Source organism: Fukomys damarensis, unplaced genomic scaffold (assembly GCF_012274545.1).
Source record: "Fukomys damarensis isolate Sample0158 unplaced genomic scaffold, DMR_v1.0_HiC HiC_scaffold_21, whole genome shotgun sequence".
NCBI classification, from domain to species: Eukaryota; Metazoa; Chordata; class Mammalia; order Rodentia; family Bathyergidae; genus Fukomys; species Fukomys damarensis.
In genome coordinates, this window is record NW_022900933.1 from 5,354,532 (window position 1) to 5,375,925 (window position 21,394).

The 21,394-nt window shown below is 41.6% G+C and overlaps 1 protein-coding gene across 2 annotated transcripts in view; it reads left to right on the plus strand.

Moving 5' to 3' along the window:
- The window catches only part of Prkch (protein kinase C eta), a 204,188-nt gene continuing 182,794 nt past the window's right edge, over positions 1-21,394 (plus strand). The window contains exon 1 of one of the 2 annotated variants that reach the window (XM_010605735.1): positions 1-363. In XM_010605735.1, the coding sequence (XP_010604037.1) occupies positions 1-363 (363 nt within the window). The remainder of the gene's footprint in view (positions 364-21,394) is intronic. The other variant, XM_033766702.1, reaches the window with a different exon arrangement.

Below are 21,394 nucleotides of genomic sequence, written 5' to 3' on the forward strand. Positions count from 1 at the left end.
ATGTCGTCCGGCACCATGAAGTTCAACGGCTACCTGAGGGTCCGCATCGGCGAGGCCGTGGGGCTGCAGCCCACCCGCTGGTCCTTGCGCCACTCGCTCTTCAAGAAGGGCCACCAGCTGCTGGACCCCTACCTGACTGTGAGCGTGGACCAGGTGCGCGTGGGCCAGACGAGCACCAAGCAGAAGACCAACAAGCCCACGTACAACGAGGAGTTCTGCGCTAACGTCACCGACGGCGGCCACCTGGAGCTGGCCGTGTTCCACGAGACGCCCCTGGGCTACGACCACTTCGTGGCCAACTGCACTCTGCAGTTCCAGGAGCTGCTGCGCACGGCGGGCACCTCGGACACCTTCGAGGGCTGGGTGAGTAGGGTGTCCCCGCCCCGCGGTGTCCACCGATCCATTCTCCCCTTCCGTTCCTCACAGCTCTCCGGGGTCCGCTTCCCGCTCGCACCGCAGCAGCGCGGGGAATTCCCTCCAGACTTCGGCCCTCTCCCGGGTGGTCGCTGCCCTGGTGACAGGTCAGCGGCGGGAGGGTGTGTGCGGTGCAGGTGTCCCTAGGACGCCGGCCGGCCGGCCTGGGCCCTGCAGGACCGCAGCTCTGGGCTCAAGGACGCGGGTGGGGGGTCACCTCCCTCCACCCAGACTTGGGGTTGGACTCCCTGCTCGGGCCCACTGGTAAGCACTCAGGGGAGGCAGGGAAGGGGTGGTGAGAAACTGACATGATTTGAGCAAAGTGCTTCAAGCGCTCCTCAGGAGAAAGCCACACATTCTCGCGAGTATTATTCACAGTGTTTATGGATACATGTTGGTTCAGCCGGCGGACTGCACACGTGTTTCAGCATGCACATCCATTACATCCCAAAGGCACAGAAGCTGCGCTGGCAGGGATCAGAGTGCCTGGGTTTGCACGTTGGCAAATTTTTATTGTTTAGTAGCTTTCCAAGGAGAGGAGGTTTATCTGTTTGCAACTAACTCCGTTCGGGAAGTCTGAGATGTGTGAATTCTGCGATGCGTGGGCTGAGAAGAGGCGGCGCGGCTCCTTAGGTTTGGGGTCGACCTCTCTCCTTACACCAGCTGCTGTCACTGCTGTGTATTAACGTGTAGCTGCGCGCAACTTCTCACTTGCCTCTGCTTTTCCCATAGTTCCCAGGAGGCAGAGTCGCTGCTGTAAATAAATGAGAATTTCTAGAGCACTCTCCACAGTGCCAAAATGCGCTTGCCTCTTAATCCTCACACTGACGCAGGTGTTATTCCCCACCTGAAATGGTGAAATGATAATTATGACGAAGTGGTCTGCTTAGGCAAATGGAGCCCAGGCTTTGGAGACTCCGAGGAGTTTAACGATTTAAATTGGGCAAGGACTCGGTTTTGAACCCAGAGTGAGAATCAGTACTGGAAATCTAAGGGACACAAATAGAATTAAGATTTACATGTACCAGTTTCCCAGAGTGAGTATAATTATGTACTACAAACATATACTAATAAAAATAAGAATAAAAAAGAGTTAACCTGCTGGGGATTTGCCGGGAATTTAGCTCAGCGGTTCGGTGGCCTGCCTTGCAAGTGCAAGGACCCGAGTTTGATCCCAGATACCAAAAAAAAAAAAAAAAAAAAAAAAAAGGAGTTAACCTATTGGAAATCTGTGAAAAAAAAATTTTTTTTTTTTGGTTTTGTTAGCGGGGATAGAACTCTGGCCCTTGCCCAACAGACGGCGGGCCAAATCCCCAGCCCTGAAATCTGTGAGATTAACAAGTGGTAGAATCAGTAGGTAATGATGAAGGATCCATTTAGATGTTTGTTTTGTACTATGGGGATTGATAATTCTACCATACATACTGTAAAATTACAGATGACTTGTGGAGCTACCCCTTTCTTTTAAATAAGAAACTGGTGATGACTTTTTTAACTTTACTCATCAAATTGTATTGATTGATTTCCCTTCAGCTTATTTTTTTTGGTGGAATTTAGAAGCCAACTAGAAAGAAATGACTAAATACAGTAAGAGTTTCACATTTTATCTTGTGAACGTCTGGATATGAAATAGAAGTGAGCACAGGGCTCAGAACAGGTTGATTGAATTAGTGTCTGATTAGAAGTTGGGTAAGACAAAGTTCTAGGGGAACTTAGGGCCTGAAGTAAGGTGGTCCAGATTGGCCAAGGACCAGGAGAAGCAGGTCTTTCTGGATGGGGTCCACTCCACGCCTGTCCTTCTCACGGGTTTGAACATTTGAATCACCTAGGGCAGTGATGGAGAACCTTTTACTTTCAATGATAACAAACAGCCCACCGCACCTTGCATGCCACAGGCTCCCCACCACTACCTGTGGGCTTTCAGAAATCCTCGTGTTAAGCGACTCTGGCTAGGCTGCTCTGGCTGCTTGCCTAAGCTCCCCAGGTGATCCTAGTGTGTAGTGTTGAGAACTTGTGGCTCAAAGAACAGCAGGAGCTGAAGCCTGGAAGAGCCTAAGTGTAGGAAACATGGGTGACCTGACTGGGAGAGTGTATAGAGCTGCTTGGATAAACAGTTAAATTAAATTTCCGTACCTGTAATTGTCTAAAATATTTCTATTTAGGTGTATTATATAACCCACCAGTGGTGTTTTGGAAGACACAAGTATTTGATAGGATAAACTCAGCTTTTAAATGGTACTGCAACCAACGATTTTTTTCATGTATTTATATTCTATTATTCAATTACAGGGCAGATTTGTTTTTAAGGTTCTGGGTATTTGAAACTCAGAGTTAGGTAGATAGGATGAGTGGAGTATAGTTTCATTTATCATTTTTTGTTAATAAAATACTCATTAAAATTTGAAACATGGATGTTTATTTTTTTAAATTATCATTTATAAATCAAAAGTTGTCTTTGAAGTTTAGGATTATAGGGATACTTATCTTTCTACATTAAGTTGAAATGTATAGTTTATTCAGACATCTACAAGTGAGTAATTGAATTGACTGTACAATTAAATTGTTTTGTAAGTGGAATTACAAATTGTTGACTTTTCAGAAATCTAGAACTTAGTTTTTGCAAGATCACGAGATGCACTACTGCAGGTTTATTATAAAACAGAAGACACTTTTATCATTAGAATTAAAAAATTATTGTTATGCTTTCTTGCTTAAATTACTAAGTATTAAAACGATAAGTATTAACGTTGCTTTTAGTATAAGTTTATTGTTATCCTCTGCTAAGCTTGACAGAGGAGGGTTGGGTTATTTTATGCTGAATATATCAAGTATCAAGCACAGGGCTTCATGTGGAGTAGATAAGTCAAATTTCTATTTGCTGTGCATATATATTTTTAATTCAGCCTACATAAAAGCCAGGGAAGTGGAGAGATACAACTTAAGGAATTTTTGAAATGGAAATTCATAACATTAATGCTTAAATTAAAACAAAGACCTCAAGTCAAAGCCCCAACTTTCCACCTTAAAGTAGAAGACTAAGTCTACTCAAAGTAAGCAGAATGAAAGGCATTCTAAAGTTAGCAGAAATCAATGAAGTAGAAAACAGAAAAATAGCAGAAAAAAGTCAGCGAAACAAAAGGCTAGCTTTTGGGGAAAAGAATAAGATCGGTAGACCTCAAGCCAGAATGATCAAAGAAAACAAATATAAAAACAAAATGATGAAGATAGGACACAAATTACCAGTGTTAGGAATGATAACCATATCACTAGAGGCCCTGCTGACATTAAAAAGATAATAAGTGTATACTCTTAACATTTTCATGACATTAAATTCCACAATTTGAAATGAACAAATTACTTGAAACCTACAACCAACCTCAAAAAATTGGGAGAGCTCTCATGTATTAAAATAATTGAATTTGTAATTAAAAACCTTCCACATTGGAAACTCAAGGTCCCAGATAGCTTTATTAGTGATTTCTATGATACATGTAAGGAATAATTATTAGCAACTTTATATAAACTCTTTCAGAACATAGAAGAGAATGAAGCACCCCAACTCATTTCATAAGCTCGTACCCTTATACCAAAACTGATGAGAATATCACAAACAGGAAAGCTACCGACCAGTGCCCTTTATGAAAATAGATGTAGAAATACTTAAATTTTAGCAAATAAAATCCAACAATACAGCAAATAGTGCAATGCTGCACTATCAAATGGGGTTCATAACTAGGACTGCCAGGTTGATTTATGGTCATCTGAACAGGTACTAACTCAGCAAATCAGAAATTGGAGAGAATTTCTTTAAGGTGATAGACAGTTTTGATGAACCTACAGTTACTACCTTAGTGGTAAGAGAATGGATAATATTTCTCAGACAAGGCAAGAATGTGTGCTCTTTCCTTTTCTTTTTAAACATAATTCCTGGTCAGTACACTAAAGCAGTTCAAGAATAAATGCATACAAATTACAGATAAAGAAGTGAAGCTGCCTTTTATTTGCAGACCAATGAGCGCAGAACATTCTAAGGCATCTACCAAAGGGCTACTAGGACCAAAATATATGTTTAGCTGGGTTGTAGGGTTCAAGCTCATATATAAAAATCAATTTTACTTTTATATACTAGCAGGGTACTGCTGAAAAATGGAATAGAATGCCTTTTATAAGAACATCAGAAATATGAAGTTGAATAAATGAGATAAGACATTTGTAAGACTTTTTCACTGGACATGACAAAGTCTTGCTGAAATAAAGAACTAAGTCAATGGAGCGATATACTGTATTCATGGATGGGAGGATTCAATGTAATTAAGAACTCATTTCTTCCTGTGGTATCACGTAGATTTAATGCAACAAAATTAAAACCTCAGTAATCTTTGTTATATTTTGAGAAACTGATTCTAAAATTTATATAGAAACTTAAAGGATCTATACTGGTCTAAGGATAATTTTGAAAAAGAACAAGTTGGAGGACTTATACTGCCTGATTTCAGAGTTTACTGTAATACCATAATCAAGATAGTAAAGTCTTGAAGAGAATCATATAGACCAGTAAAGTAGAAAAGAATATAGAAATAGATATGAACATTTTTTTTGACAAAGGTACTAAGTGGACAATTCAGTGTTGATCTTTTTACCAAGTGCTACGGCAATAACTGGATGGCCAGAAATATAAATCTTGGCTCTTACTTCATACAAATATTAATTCCAAATGGCTTTTACACATAGATACAAGAATTTGTAAAATTTCTATGTGAAAATCTTAGTGCCCTTGGGTTTAGCAAATTAAAAAAAAAAAAAAAAAAAAAAAAAAAGGCAAATAATGCCCTAATTATTAAAAAAATTGTAAATTTCTCAAAATTAAAGGCTGTTGCTTTTAAAGGGATACATAAGATGAAAACACAAGCCAAAGACCTGGAGAAAATACTTCCTGCATACAAATCGGACAAAGACTTGTAACACGAGTATATAAACAAACCCTTAAATCTTAATCATAGTAAAAAAATAATTTAAAAATGGGCCAAAATTTGAAAAGACACTTTTGGCAAATATGACCCAAATGATTAGTCATTAAGAAAATGTAGTTAAGGGCTGGGGATTTAGCTCAGCGGTTCAGTGGCCTGCCTCGCAAGCACAAGGACCCGAGTTCAATCCCTGGTACCAAAAAAAAAGAAAAAAGAAAATGTAGTTAAAAATAAAAAAGAAATACAGTATCAATATGCTCCCACTAGAAAGGCTAAAAGTGGGAAGACCCATCATGTTGATTAGGTTGCGGAGCAACTGGAACTCTTCAGCACAACCACTTGGAAGTTCAGATGGTACAGCCAGGCTGAAATACAGCTTGGCAACTTTTTAAACTGTTAAAAAGGTACTTGACTTACTCTTAAGTATTTACTAAGAGAGTTGCAACTTCATACAAAGGCTTGTTCATGAATGTTCATAACCGCTTTATTTGTGATTAGCTTCCAAACTGGATACTCAAAAGACGACCATCATTGAATGTTTAAACAAATTGTGGTATGCCCATGCCATGGAATACTATTCAACAATAAAAAGGAATTGAATAATTGATGTATGCCACAACATGGATGAAGCTCCAAGTGATTTTGTTGAGTAACTATACTCCAAAAAAGCGAGTACTGTGTGATTCCATTTCTGCAAAATTCTGAGAAACAAATCCATAGTGTCAGGAAGAACACTAATAGTTGTCTAGGAATAAGGAGTGGAGGTGAGGGAGGGATGGATTACAAAGAAAGCACAAGGGTATTTTGGGGGGCAAAAATATATTTTGATTATAATGATGGTTTCAGTTGTATATGTATGTCAGCACTTTCAAATAGTTCACTTTAAGAGCATGCATTTTCTTACATGACAGTTATACCTCAAGAAAGCTGTAGGGAAAAAATAAAAAGATTCATCATCCTTATTTTGCTAAAGATGCTAAATAAATTGGCAAATGAGAATTAGGTTTGAGCCAAGTTTGACTCCTGAAAACCACATTGTCACTTTAGTGCAAAAAGTATTCATTAGAGTAGGAGTGTAAAAATATAAAATCATAATAAAACAAATTTATTAAATTAGGTTTCAGATTTTTGGATGCAGCCTCATTTTCTAAATTGTCACTTGTCTGTTTTTTTTTCTGCTTCTTCTTAGAGCTTGTTTATGTTGCATAATTTCTTGGACTTCTGAAAACTGAAGTTCTGCCTAAAGTTAAAGCACCGTTTCCTTCTTTAATGTGTTTGCTCGTAATTAGCTGATTTTCCGAAAGGGGACTGGCATCTCATGCTCAGTGCTGAGCTCTGGGGTTAGGGGAGAGGCTGCGTCATGGAAAGACCTTGGCACACCCTCGGGAAGGAAGGCCCTGCCTGGCGGGCTCCCCAGCCTCTTTCCTGTGTAGGCCTCCCGAAGACATTCCGTTCCTGGGCTCTGGAAGGCTGCTTTCTCTGCAGCACTCAGAGAGATACCTGTTTTGTTGCCGTCAGGTGAATTAACTAGTTTTCTCCCAGGCAATCATGAGTTATCTTTCCCTTAATTCCTGGACCCAAGTCATGGATTTATGCTTCCAGAATTCTTCTCTTATCTAGGAGTTTGTTCTCTCTTTCATTTTATAATGCAGCGATTTTTCTTATAGTTGATTTTTCTTGGAGCCCATTGGCAAGGGGTGTCTAACACTGGCTGAAGAATCTGCAGTGTTTTAGGGGAAAACATGTTTCAGAATCTGAGGGAGGTCTATTCCCACGCACGTGGACTATGTCATTTAGGTAGTGAGTGCCCTCCATTTCACTGTAAGCTGCATTTCTCTGCAGTGCAACTGGCTGTTTTGATCCTGCAGGTTGCGGTGTAGGTGTTTTCCCCTTCAAGAATATTTTCCTGGCCAGGTCATTATCTTGTCACCCTGTTCACACTCATCACTCTCTGAAATTATTATGTTAATCAATTTGCTTATCATATCTTCCTCCTGCAGAGTCTAAACACCTGCAGAACAGGAACTCACCTCTCTTCCTTCCTGTTTGGATCCCAGCACTGGGAGCAGTTTCCGGTTTATGATAGGCACTAAATGTTGGCCAGAACAGTGCCAATCTCATGTGATTTGGGGGCAGTTAAGGTATATGTACTTTGGGCTTTCTTTAAATATTTTATTTATCTTTGTAAAAGAAATAAATGAAAATAGTGGCGGGGGGCAACCACAATGACAGCATTCCTATTTTATATCAGTCAGCAACAGCCCAATATGTGCACGAAGACAGCCAAATTTTTATGCCCCTTGAGTGTGGTAATAGACAGAAAACACTGTGAATGAAAAGTTCCCTGCTTTTTTCATTTTAAAAGTGTATGAGTTTTAAGCTTGTAATGTATATGGTAAATTCTTTCACTTGCGATTTTCAAGTCCAGTGTTCAGTTTGGGGCAGAAGCAAGACATAGGCATTTACAGTTTGTACTGCAGTCTTGCAAAGCTAGTGAGCTTGGTGGGCGGAGCGTGAATCACTTTATCGTATGAAGCTCTTGGTTTTGGTATGGAGGAAGTGCTTGGGATGGTGATTAGTGGGGGCGGTGCAGTACAGTACATTTTTATGAGGGAGCATTTACTAGGAGTGGGAGAGGTGGTTTGGATTTTCGGTAGTCTTTTTAAACTTTTCATAAGGCTGTCATGATCATGCTCCCCTTGTGTGTTGACAGCTTAGCTCCATTATATTAGATCGTGACAAAAATGAGGCCTAACTCGACACAGTCCCTAACCACTGCTCTCCACTTTTACTGTATCTGCAGTGGTCTTTCTCAGATGATCACTTCTTCACTTAAAACTTTTAGGACTTCCTTCTGCTCTTCGATAAAGCCCCAAATCTTCCAGATGGTTTGTTTCCCATGATCTTGTCCCTGATTTCCTCTTGGGCCTTCTGTTTAACTTCTCTGCAGTCCACATTCTGCTCAGGTCCAAGTGAGCATCTCGGGTGCGGGGAAGGTAGGGGTATGGGGAAAAAATAAGAACCAAGACATACCATGTAAAGGTACAAGATCCCAGTGATGAATGTAACTATTGTTTGCTTTAAATGTACGAATTAACAATGGGGAAAATACAAAACAAAACAAAGTGAGCATCTTTCAGTTCTTCACTCTTGATTTTGCTAATTCCTACCTGCGCTTCAGGTCTGGTTGTAGATATTTGCCAGAAAACTTGTGCTGACACACCTGGTCTGGGTTTGGGCCCCTGTAGTGTTCCCTCAGCATCTTGAGGTCTGCCTTGCGACCCAGCCCTCCACCCTAAAGCAGTGGGTATGTGAATGGATCTGCCTCTCCTGAGAGTGTGTGATCCTGGTCAGATGGATTCTGAGTACAGTATTGTGTAATGGGTGACTGAGATTTCTCCCCTTTGCTCTTGGGGTGAATATTTCATAACAGACAATACATATTCTAGTGGAAATTCCTGGCCCTATATGTGAATATCTTCCATCACTGAGTAGGTGCTGGGGACCAGACATTTTCTTCCATCCAGGATAACTGAGTAGACAAAACAGACCTACTAACCCATTCCGTCGTAGCTTTGGTAGTTCGGTGGGGGGTAGATTAGAGCTAGAAAACAAACAGAAGCAGCCAGGAAATTACAGAATGGAAATAAGTACTCAGATGTTGGCAAGCAGCTGGTTTGAAGCAGTCAGGAACATCTTCCTGCAGGGAAGACAGCTGATTTTTAAGGTCCACATAGATAGCCACAGCCTGCTTTCCTGAAATGACTGTGAAAAAATCTTTCCCCAAAAGAAGAAAAGAAACTTCTGACCTGATGATATTCTCCAGAAAAACACCATAGATGTTCTTTTGAACAGTAAACATCTCTGATCCATAGAAGTGTTTCCATCTTTGGTAGGTTTGGGAGAGAACCGTGTTTTAGTGCTTGTGAACAGAACAGGTAACCTGCAAGTACTTTTGAGTCCCAGAGGCAGAGAGCAGCGATACCATGTTTGTACCATCATGTACTTTAAGATTCATATGAATCGTGAATGTATCATAGATGCCAAATAGAAGGATCATCGAGTCCAGAACCACCGCAGCAAAGAGCCCAGTAGTGCTTAGGCCTGCAAGCAGCTGCAGGGGTATTCATTTGACACAGGTGTTTTTCCCTTTGAAACTGAAGGCATTGGCGCTGTAGTGCTCCAGTTTGCCATGGACCCCACCGCTCCCCAGTATGAACCAACCCTCTGGACCTTCCTGGTGGTCCCTTGAGTGTGTGATACCATCACCCAAGCCTTTGTTTTCAGAATATGGAACCAGAGCTCTGGCCCAGGCATTACTGTTGCCTTGGCTTACAGGAAGTGTGGCACACACATATTTAATATATAGCTATAAAGTATAGATATGCTTAGAATTATTTACCCGTGTATTAATTGGTTTAAACATAGACACCATACACACACACACACACACACACACACAAACACACACACACATTATATATCATACATGTCTTATAATTTCAGAGAAACCTGGCTTTCTAGTAAATATATGGGAAGTGAACTTTTACTGCGAGTTAGTATTGTGTTAATGATCCCATTAAAAAGACTGTATTTTAGGATATAACTTCCAGCACTGTCTGGGTGGTGTGCTATAGGGAAGTCAGGACAGTAGGGTGAAGGTGTGTGACTCCGGGATCACAGGCAGGCTTCTGTTTATCAGGGGCTTTGTCTCCTGGTTTCTGTTCTTAGGAGGTTGTGCTAGAATATCTCTGAGGATTATCGCATCGCTAGCGCCTCTGCCCCATGTATCAAGCAGTTCTATCATTTCTTCCCTTTTGGAGTAATTGGTTTGGTTAAAGCAGTCAAAATTAATGACGTTTTATCAAAGCCAGTAGCTCCTCAGATTTTATTGGTCCAAGTGTAAATTGCTCAGGCTTAGGAAGGATTTAGCTAAAATCTAAGTGACTTAATCCAGCATGGATGGTGATGTTGCTACTGTTTCCTGGGTTTAAAGTCAGCCTTAAGGAAATACGAGGGGTCCTTATTCCAAGTCATGCAGTTGTATTTCCTAATTTACACCAAGGCACTTCTTCTGTGGGATGAGTGTTAGTTATGTCCTTGTTCCGTCCTGTCAGAGAGACACTGAGATTCCCATTGTTTAAGCTTTTGCTAGAAGCCATTCTCACTAGCATGGTAATTAGAGCTTTGTAATCCCAAAGTGTCTGTAGCCACCAGTCTATATATCCACCCTAGGTGATGACAAATACTATAAATCTCTTGTAAGACAAACATTTTAATTAGATGGAGGCATGAGCCCAAGGGCATTGGCTATCATAGTGTTTAAATGCTGTGCTGAAGAATTTTATGAGACAGGAAATTTTTGTTGAGAATTCTGGGTTTATCTAGAGAGCTTCATCAAGATTATTATGTTAGTGTGGTTCTGTCTACCAGTGTGTTAGGGCAGTGGTTACCAAATCACACAGGACTTGCAATGGGGAGATCACTTAATAGGAGACTCACCAGCAGAGCTTTTATTGTAAGCTTCGTTCTTCAAAGTTTCTTTGGTTTTATGTTTTACATTTGCCTATCTTTGACCTCACAGGGAGAGAAATGCTTAATATTACCAAACGTCCTTAGTCTGTGTTTGTGGTAAAAAATGAAGAAATTTGCCCGAAGACAAAACCATGATCAGCATGAGCCCCTCATAATTGCACTAATATAATAAATAATTTGGGGCCAGCGTGAACATGTTCTGTATTTGGCCTGGTTTACCCAGTTTGAGACCTAGGCCCTGTTCTACATTCTCCTAAACCAAAGCCACAAAACTGTGTTTTATGTGTAAGTCGTATTTATCCTTCACAGAACTGTCTCTGACTCTCTTGTAGCATTTGAATACGAGTCTGTGGCCTCTGACCTCACACTGAGCTTTGGTTTTCTCACCTGTGATGTGAGAGGGCTGGACTGCCTGAGCATTATGGTCTCCTCCAGAGTCAGAGGCTTGTGGTTCTGGTGATGGTTCTGTTAGACACTGGACATTTTGCTTCCTGCTATCTCCTGGAGATTGATCAGCTGATGCTCAGTTTGGTTCTGGGCTCAGAAATTATTTTTGGAAAAGCACTCCGAAATCATGGGTTGCTAGCATCACTCCCTAGACAGAATGCGTGTGTTTATTCAGCCGTGGGGCCTCTTGGATATACATTTCTTTGTTTCCTTACGGTATGGAAGAACGGATTGCAAGTCAGACATTCCTCCCAAAGCTGTGTCTGAGCCCTGGACCCTTTCACTGATGATGAAAGCTATGGACCCCGTTTCTAGAAACACGCACACATGTATTTTGATCCTATTTTTGAAATAATGTTACCCAGCTATGGACTCAGGCCTTCAGTAAAGCAACCCCAATGGAAAGGCGTCAAAAATGAAGCTTTTATGAATTCCTTACTTCCAGAACATGGTTCCAGTGTTTTTCTCTGAATTTGAGGATATTCTTCAGTTAATTACGGACACAGTTAACTAGTAAGGAAAGGGAAGCCATGCATTTCAAAGAAAAAAGCTGTGCTTTAAAAAATACATTCTGACTTTGTTCTGGCTCCTGGTGAAATATGCTAGATGGTGACCCAGTTTAGGGCCTGTTTGGTTGTGTTATTTAGGTATTTTCAAAAGCTTCTATTTTCGAAGGGGTCATTTGAGGTTTAGATGAAAAGTTAAGAAAAACTAGAACAGTTTGAGGGACCTTGGCTTTGTGTCTTTGCTAATATAAGCTTTTCCCCTGTAAAATGAGATCGGGCTTATCTGATCTGTGAACAGGCATCATGGTGCACCGCTGTGTTAATATAGTTTAAGATAAAGTGATGAGATCGAGCCTGGGTCTCCTCTGGCCCAGCAAGGGTCCTTGCCTGTGTTGCATGCTGGGTCACCTGGCCAGTATATTGGAAACAATCTGATGGTGGTGGCCACTGAGCTGAACGGGGCAGCATACGAGCTAGTTGGAGGTTATTTCCTGGCTCTTCTTCCGTGAACAATGGCGGTGGCAGGAAGGCCATGTCATCATGTATAGATATTTACTGAGTACCTGCTGTGTGCCTAGCCATTCTGGGAGATCCTATAGGGCAGAGAGCACGTGAATGGGGTTCACTGCCCTCACAGAGCTGCTGCCTTCAAATGGAGAGGTCAGTAGTAAGCAAGCACATGGTCGAGAAAATGACACAGGTACTGAGTAGGGAATTAAGACAGGGAAGGTGGTCTGGTGTGACAAGGTGACTGCTTCTCCTGGGATGGTCAGAGAAGAATGTATGGAGAGGGTGACACTTGGCTGAGAGCTGCAAACAACCCTGTGAAGATCAGAGAAAGGGCACGCCAGGCAGAGGGAAGAGCTCATTCAAAGGGGAAGGTGCTTGAGTATATAAGAAGGGGGTGGCAAGAGCGTAGTCAGGTGGCTTGGGCTGGGGCCCAGCTCTGCTGCCTCACAGGGGTGTGAACAGTCAGCTTGTTCCTACGTTGCTTGTGAGGAGGAAAAGGGTGCCCGCACTAGCTACCTTAGAGGTTTGCTAGGTTAAATTTCGTATATTAAACGTACACTGCGCAATACAGGTCCTCAAAAAATGGTAGCTTTGGTTGCGTTTAATCTCCGAAGGAAACTGCCATGCTGACAGGGGCCTTCTGAAAAGAACCATACTGTTGTCCAAGAAAAGGCATCCACAAGTTTGAATTTTATGTATCACCGCTTTAGGGTGGAGAGGAGAATATTTCCCAGGACAAGAGAGGGTATGGATTGGTTGGTGCCCCTCAAGTGACATCATAGAGGCCTCTGCTTACCTCTAGCCACTTTAGCCCCTGATTTCGAAAGAGGGAACAGAGAGGGTGGAAGGGGGGTAAAAATGGTCAAGGTGCGGTATGTGTATGTACCAATTCCCCAAAAGGCATGTAATCACTGTGTATTGTAAACATACGCTAAGAAAGAGGGTTTTAAAAGGAGGATGGAGAAAGAAAACAAAGTCTCTGAAAGTTTATTTTAGATTTTTTAATCTCTGCAAGATTTATTTTCTGTGGACTCATAAGTATTAAGGGAAAGTCCTCAATTTAGAGGGATAAAGTAATTGTACAGCAGTGACACAATTGACAGAGCCCCAAGTGTTTGTGCGTTTTACAAAATTATAAATTTATGGTTGGGAATTGATAAACACAGGGCCAGTAATCCTAAAGGAAATAAAACATCAGTCACTCAGAATAGCTAGATGCAATTGGTTTTGCTTACTGCTGAGAGTCCTCTTACTTTGTCGATAATTTGGTGAATGAAATCCTGATAGTTTTGCCTCCAAAATTTTAAATAATTTTAGACAATGCCTCGTTTGCCATTTCCCTGAATATTTCTGACATTCATTTCCACGTCTGTTTGGTGTGCATTTAATGTAAAAAGACACGTGTGATTTGCCTGAGTTACTCAATTAGGATATAGAATGTACAATTATGGGCTAGTAATATACAAATATAGGCTTTAAGGGATATTCATTGGACAACTACCATAATTATTAGTGCATCACAGCGTGATGGTTGGATGCTAGCCAGATTGAAGTTCAACTATTAGGTCTGCCTCTTACTAATAGGGAACATTTAACCCCTTCAAGCCTTGGTCTTTAACATGCTACCTCACAGGACTGTGGGCACATACAGTAAAGACAGAAATAAACTGTCTAGCACAGTACATAACATATGTCAGCCCAGAAAAATCAGTAGCAGTGTTGCCATCACCACCATCACCTTACCTTCAACACTTACAGATGAAGTTATGGGCCCCACCCTTGTCTGAAATTGACTTTGAAAACAATGGGATATTTATTTATTTATTTAGAATGTAATCATGAGAAGGGATGTTTGGATACAGTTTTCTTACCATTTTTTGCTCTTAAGGGTCTGGAATCCAAATCAACAAGATACTTCTAGCTACTAGTGAAAGAGAAGATGGCTTCTTTATCCCAAAATTACAAGGGTGTGGGATAATTTCTGCACACGTGGCCACTCTGAGAGATCTTGCAAGAAATGTGGGAAAATGACGCCGGAATTACTATATAGCTACCATGTTGGCCAAAGTTATAGACAGAAGAGCTTGGAATGGAATCTGTTGATTTGCTCTTTCAGTGTTAGACAGATAGAGGGTTCTGATGGAGCGCTTCCTATTAGTGCTGACCAACAAACCAGAAGGAATTAAAATTGCAATATTTAGTGGTAAAGGACTGAAACAGCCCTTTGAAAAGCTAAAGCAGGCACTTTTATTGCTGCAATCAAAGGATGATTATAAACAGCCTTTTTCAATACGCATTAAAAGCTGTTTCTCTTAAGTTTGAACAGCTAATCGTTGGGTGTGAATCGTTCACTCCTGCTTTCCAGGAGAAGTCCAGTTTTAAAAAGTACATCATTTGATGTGGATTTATGGATGAAATAAGGGCACCAGCTATTGCGATTTGGTTTGCAGAAAATGTGAAATGCTTTTCTTTTTTCTCCTATATGGACTCCTTTGTCTCTTGACTGGACACTTGTTATGGGTCCTCAGTGTTACACAGTTGATTTTAAGTTAGGGGTTTCTGAGCTGTACATATTTAATTTTTCAGAAGCAAAGTTTCATTTGCTCTATAGCAAGGCACAAAAGGGTTTGCATTTGATGTTTCACACAGCCTTGGTTTTGCTTGTTCTGAAGTCTTTGCTAGCTCTGTGGCTGTGTGGAAAATATATTGTTTCTGAGACTTCCTGCTGGGCCTCCTCTCCTCCTCATGCACGTCCTGTCCCTGGGTTGTGGTTGTATTGATTTGCTGGGGTGCTGCTGTTGCAGATGTCTGGGGACGAGTGAGAATGTGTGGGTGTTTGCTTTCACTTTGGCCACTGACACCCCGGTTTCAGCCCTGAAGTGCTGCTCTCTGTGTGAGTGCAGGGACCTTGGGCCCCTACTATGTACCTGGCAAAATGCCCCGCAGTGGTGGAGTTCAGGATGCATTTGTAGAGGAAAGAAATTCCTCATTGTTCTCATCCCTGGAGTCTGAATTAGGATTCACTGTCACCTGTATTCCTTTTACCAACAGATTTTCCCTTTGAAATTCACTTTTCAGATGTAGACATTAGTACATTTTTCGAGATATGTATGGATTTCAGAGAAGCCTCAAGACTAGTTCAAAGAGAATAAACATGGCAGTGATTTTTTAAAAAATTATTTTTATTAGCACATATTTGTAATATATAATCATTACACTCCTTTTGGAGAGAGTTGGTACCTGTGCATAACACGTCTTAATTCTTGTTACTACTCCGTCCTTTCTCCTCCATACCCCTCCCTCCCTCCATCTCTTCGTCCTCTTCACATTTGTAGAAGATCTGTCTCCGTGTTTCCTATTATCTATCTTTTATTTTGCTCTTTATATATTTATACTTTGGGCATCTCATATAAGAGAAGTCATGCAATATTGAAACTTATGTGTCTCATCTCACTTAATATTATGGTCTCAGGGTACATCCATTTTCATACAAATGACTCAGATTTATCCTTTTTATAGCAGAATAGTACTCCATTGTATATAAATGCTACATTTGCTTTATCCATTCGCCTGTTGATGGGCATATAGGCTGCTTTCAAGATTTAGCTGTTAAATGAATTGTGCTGCTATAAACATGGATATGAATATATCACTGTATTATGATGTCTTTCACCCTTCGGGGATGATACCTAGAAGTGGATTAGCTGAGTGGAATGGATGTCTAGTCTTGGTTTTTTGAGGAATCCCTACTGATTTCCATAGTTGTTGTACTAGTTTGCATTCCTACCAAAATAAAGAAAGGTTCACATCCCCAGCAGCATTTGTTATTGTTTGATTTCTTGATGCTGGCCATTCGTTCTGGAATAAGATAGTTGTTTTACTTTGCATTTTTCTAATGGCCAGCAATGTTGAAATTTTTTTCATATATTTATTGGCAATTTGTATTTCTTCTTCTGAGAAGTATCTTTCATTTCAGTTGTCCATTTTTGACTGAGTCTTTTACTTTGGGGGTTTGATTTTTATTTTTTTAGTCCTTTATGTATTCTAGATATTTGTCTTCTATCTGAGGGATAGCTGGCATTTTTTTTTAAATTTTGCAGTTTGTCTTTTTACTCTGTTGGTTGTTTATTTTACCGTGTAGAAGCGTTTTAATTTGATATAATTCCAATTGTTGATTCTTGATATTATTTCTTGTCAACTGGGGTTCTGTTCAAAAAGACCTTACCTATGTCTCTGTTTTCAAGAGTTCTACCTGTTTTATCTTTCAGCAGGTTTAGTGTTTCTGTTTCAATATTTATCCATTTTGATTTTAGTTTAGTACATGGTCAGAGATATGAGCCTGATTCAATTTTTTGCATGTTCTCTTAACAGCATTCACTAAACAGACTACCTTTCTTCCATTGTATTATTTTGACTCACTTGTCAAAGATCAGGTAGCTGAATGTGCCTAGGGTTGTTTCTGCATCTTCTATTCTGTTCCATTGATCTACATGTCTGTTTTTGTGCCATTAACTGGCGGAGTGATTTTTATTCCCTTGATTATTTGAGCAAGTGTAAATTGTACATGAATCCAAGGTTTCATGAGTTAAATATTTAATTTGGGTGATAAGAGATATATTTCAAAACAGGACAAACTGAGAGATTAAAACTTTGTCTAGTGCACCAACATCAGGAATGTACTGGCAGCCTGCTTTTCCTAAGAACAGGACACCATTGAGAGTTATAAACTAAATAGAGGTATGACTGTGACCTTGAAGTGATTTTTGCCATTTAAACTCATTTTTCTTGAAATACCTTGTTCTAAGAAAAATGAGTGACCCCTGAAATTCCTTCATTAGGAACCTAGTGTCAAGTTGCCCTCGTTTCATGGATCACTATTGATCCCTTTTGCTTGGGATTTGTTCCTGTAGAACTTGGGCATATATTGTTTTGTTTTAAAACAAGAACAATAATGATTCTGAAACAGTCACTCCCATCAAAACACTAAATGACTCTTACCATCACTATTATTTCCATTATCATTTTGAAGGTAGATTACATAGTACAGCTTTGCTTAAATGGAGCTTCTGTCAAAAGGAAGAAAATGTTTGAGAGGATTGGAAAAGATAACGAAGTTTTCCCACTGCAGCCTTATCCTTAGTTTTTGGTGGGACCCCTTACTTTCTTATTCTTCTTCTACCTGGGCTCCTTGGAAAGGTCTCAGGCTACAGTCAGGGTTATAATCCAAGGGAGCGTGTTTCTCTCCTGGCCCCCAGTTTAGTGGTCCCAGAAGGCAGGACCCCACAGGTGTGAACTGCCTGCCCCTTCTGCAGCCCTGACTCTGTTGCCGGCATCTCCGGAAGAGCCAGCTTCCTGTGTAGACCCAGAGCCTCCGCTGCTGCATGAGGTGTGCTCTGTTCTCCCTGGCCAGACATTCTTTCTCCCTGCCTTCACCCTTTCCTGTCCTCCTGACACCTCTCCTTGGAAACATCCCCAACTTCCCCAGAGTTTTCAGCCTCCCTAACCCAAGCAGAACAAACCACCCAGCTTTCTCTTGACCTCACTTTCTTTTCATCTGGGGTGCGGTGTCCCCTTCTTTTCCCCAGAGAAACTGCCCCAAAGAGCTGCCTGCACATTCCAGCCCTTGGCCCCTTCTTTCCTTGATATCCACTCTGAAGCTGTGCTCTGGCAGAGCCTAGGAAAAGCCCATGGTGGAATCCTGGCAATTTTTATTTATCTTGTTGGCTACTTCCTTCTCCTTATAATTCTTTGATCTTTGTCTCTGTTTTTCTCCAGTACACTGAAATATCTTTCATTTTCCCCATTTTCCTTGTGTACTTTCATCATTCTTCAGGCTCCAGGTTCCTTAAATAGTGATGTTCCCTGGGGTTTTGTCCTTACATTGTTGTTTTTCTAATTCCAAAAGGTCTTATCTATTTTTATCGATTCTGTGGTCTTCGCCTGTTGACCACATGCCAAAGTTTGTCTTATCTTTCCACCTGAGCCTGACTACTGCTTCTAGAACAGGGTGGGCTCAGGGTACTGGGCATTCCACCCTGTCTCTTTTGACTCTTGCAATAGACTCTGAGGCATGGGGAGTCTCTGTAGCATCTGCACTTTCTACCTGGGGGGCTGGGGCTTAGACAGGTCCAAGATCAGGCCACAGGCTCTCTAGCAGATCTGCTTCTGCACAGACCTTGTGGACAACTTGAGACACCTCCAGGTCAACTAGATACTCTCTTGCCCCCTACTCCCAAGTTGCTATCAGAAGTGGTCTCACCATCATTGAGTCACCTGGGTACCATTGTGGACTTTTCTTTCTCCTTTACTTATTTCTCCCAATTCTGCTGAGTTGGCTTGTGGATACTTCTAGGGTCAGTTACTTTTCCTTCTCCATCAGCGCTACCCTCATTCAGACCCTTATTATCTGTAGATTGTTGTGCTAGCCTGAGAGCTGAGCTCTTAGAATGCTGTCTTCTTCCTCCATTGCGTTCTCTTCAGAGGTGCTAAAGAGGCTGCCTAAAACTCAACCCTACACTCTTGCCTGGTAGTAATCCTTAAAGACTTCCCAGGCCCTCTTCAGTTCAGGCTCCTTGGACAGATTTCCAGTAGGCTGGCCCTTCCCTACCTCTCTGATTCTACCTCCAGGTGTGACTGCCCTATTAGGGCATGAAGTAGGCACATATGAGCACATTTTCTTACCTCTGCTCACATGTAACTCACTTTATTTTCAGTGCATATCAGAAGAGGAGGGCTGGTATTGCTTTGAAATTTGTGTAAATAACTTACATGATCTTAGAAAAGGTAGAACGAGTAAAGAAGGTTATAAAGAAAAAATGTCACTTTCCATGTAACTAGAAGCACACCCACAGACAGGCCCAAGTGTGCGCATGCACACACGAGCACATGCATGTTTTGGTTCACAGCATGCACAGGGCACCTGCCATGACGAGTATGTCCAGTGCTCAGGTGAAGAGCTCCTTGTCGCTAAGTGGGACAGAGTAGCACAAACCTGTGATTATGGCATAGGGTGAAGGAGTTCAGGAACAGAAATGCATGTAGAGGTGTTAAGGGTTTGCAAACCTGAACATTAAGGGAGTACGTCTTAGAAGAGGTGATGCCCTGTGTCAGTCTTTTGGGAAAGTCAGTATTAATCTAGTTTAATTAATCTACAGACTCCTTTGCTTTTCTTCTTCAGGATGTATATTTTTCTCTTGTCATTTTCTCTGTCTTGGTCATCTTCTCCACACTAACAACATTTGAATGCTATTTATTTATATGTATATTTTTCTCTTGTCATTTTCTCTGTCTTGGTCATCTTCTCCACACTAACAACATTTGAATGCTATTTATTTATTTAGAGACAGGGTCTCACTATGTAGTTGAGACTGACCTAGAACTCACTATGTAGCCCAGGCTGGTCTCGAACTCACAGCGATCTTCTTGCCTGAGGCTCCGGAGTGCTGGGATTACAGGCATGCGCCACCACGCCCGGATTGAGTGCTTCTTAAATGCAAAACCTAGTTGGTTCCTAGTGTTGGCCAGAACTTGCTTCTTAAGAGCAGAGACTTGGTTCCTGTGGGCCCCCAGGAGGTGCAGAGTAAAAAGGTTGAATTGAATGCCTGGAGGTGAGGTATGAGAAAGGGTTCTCCTTTTCCCTCTGGTGGTGGCAAAAGCCTGTGACAGCTGAGACTTACATGGGTGCCTGGTGAGGCCCTAATCCTGGTGACCAGGCTCTATGATGCAATGGGTACCTCCTGGGCAGGGCAGAGCGTGGTCAAGGTGTCCCACTCTGCTCTGAACAGGAGTGTCAGACTCATCTGCAGGTGGAGGGAGTGCCCTTTTAAAGCCAACACTAGTAATTAAATTCGCACAGCAGGATAGGAAAGGTGGAGCTAAATCATTTATTAGTATATAATACCATCAACCTCACTCATATAAATGTAGATTATTGTGGTTTATCTTTCCCTAGCTGCAGAAAAGGCTGAGAGAGCCACCCTTGATTATGAGTTAGTCAGTGAGCACCTGCCTGAAGATCTGAGAAGGCTAGAACATGCCATATTGGTAGCCTTTATCCATGAATTCGTCATGAGTTTGTATCTCCATCTGTGTGAGGTTAGTGCTTGACTTGTTTTGGACTCTGAACTATCAGCCCCAGATCTGCTGTCCACTCGGCTTCATCACTTCATACTGCTGGGGTAGGACCTTCGCTTTTTCAGAGTCCGTTTGCACCAGAAGAATTGCACTGTAAGAGTTTCCACAGGAACTGTGCCCTTTGTGAGTGTTGTGGCTGTGAAGAAAACCCACAGGGCGGAGGTGTTTTAGCCCTCGTCAGAAATACGGCAGATCTTTCCGTCCGTGCTGCACATTTTCCAGTGTGTTCTGGTGTGCCATGGTATCTTAAAACCAAGTTGACTGACTGTGGCACCACGTGAGAACTGGTAATGATCCACTGAAAACCGGCATCTAGAAAAGTGGTTTAGAGTTTCTCTCTACCAGCAAACTCAGTGCTGTGTAGAAGGAACTGCTGTTAAGTTCCTATAACAGCAGAGCCTTTGAAGGTGATGGTGTCCGCTCAGCTTCTCTAGGATCAGCAGCTGTTGTTCCAGATGAGGTTCTTACACTGCTTGTGCTCACACAGACTTCTCATCTTTGCGTTTTTTTACTGCTTGCTTTCAGGAGGCTCCACAATTACTCAGCTGTTAACTAGACTTCACATTTCCTGCCTCACAAGTGTTTACGGGAGAGCGGTTGTCAGAGTGGTCTGTTTTTTCGATTAATAAATCAGAGGAGTGGCTTTGAGGCCTGTCAGGAGAAAGAGCTTAATGGAGCTCCAGTTAAGAAATAAATGAATCTTAAGCAGTTACAACCCAAGTGAGCGACCTTTCAGAAGAGTGGCCTTTTGAACAAGAGTGACCAGCTCACTGAAAAATACAACTAGAGGGCCAGGGATTTAGCTCAGTGGTTCTGCCACCTGCCTTGCAAGCACAAGGACCCAAGTGCAATACCTGGTGCCAAAAAAAAAAAAAAAAAAAA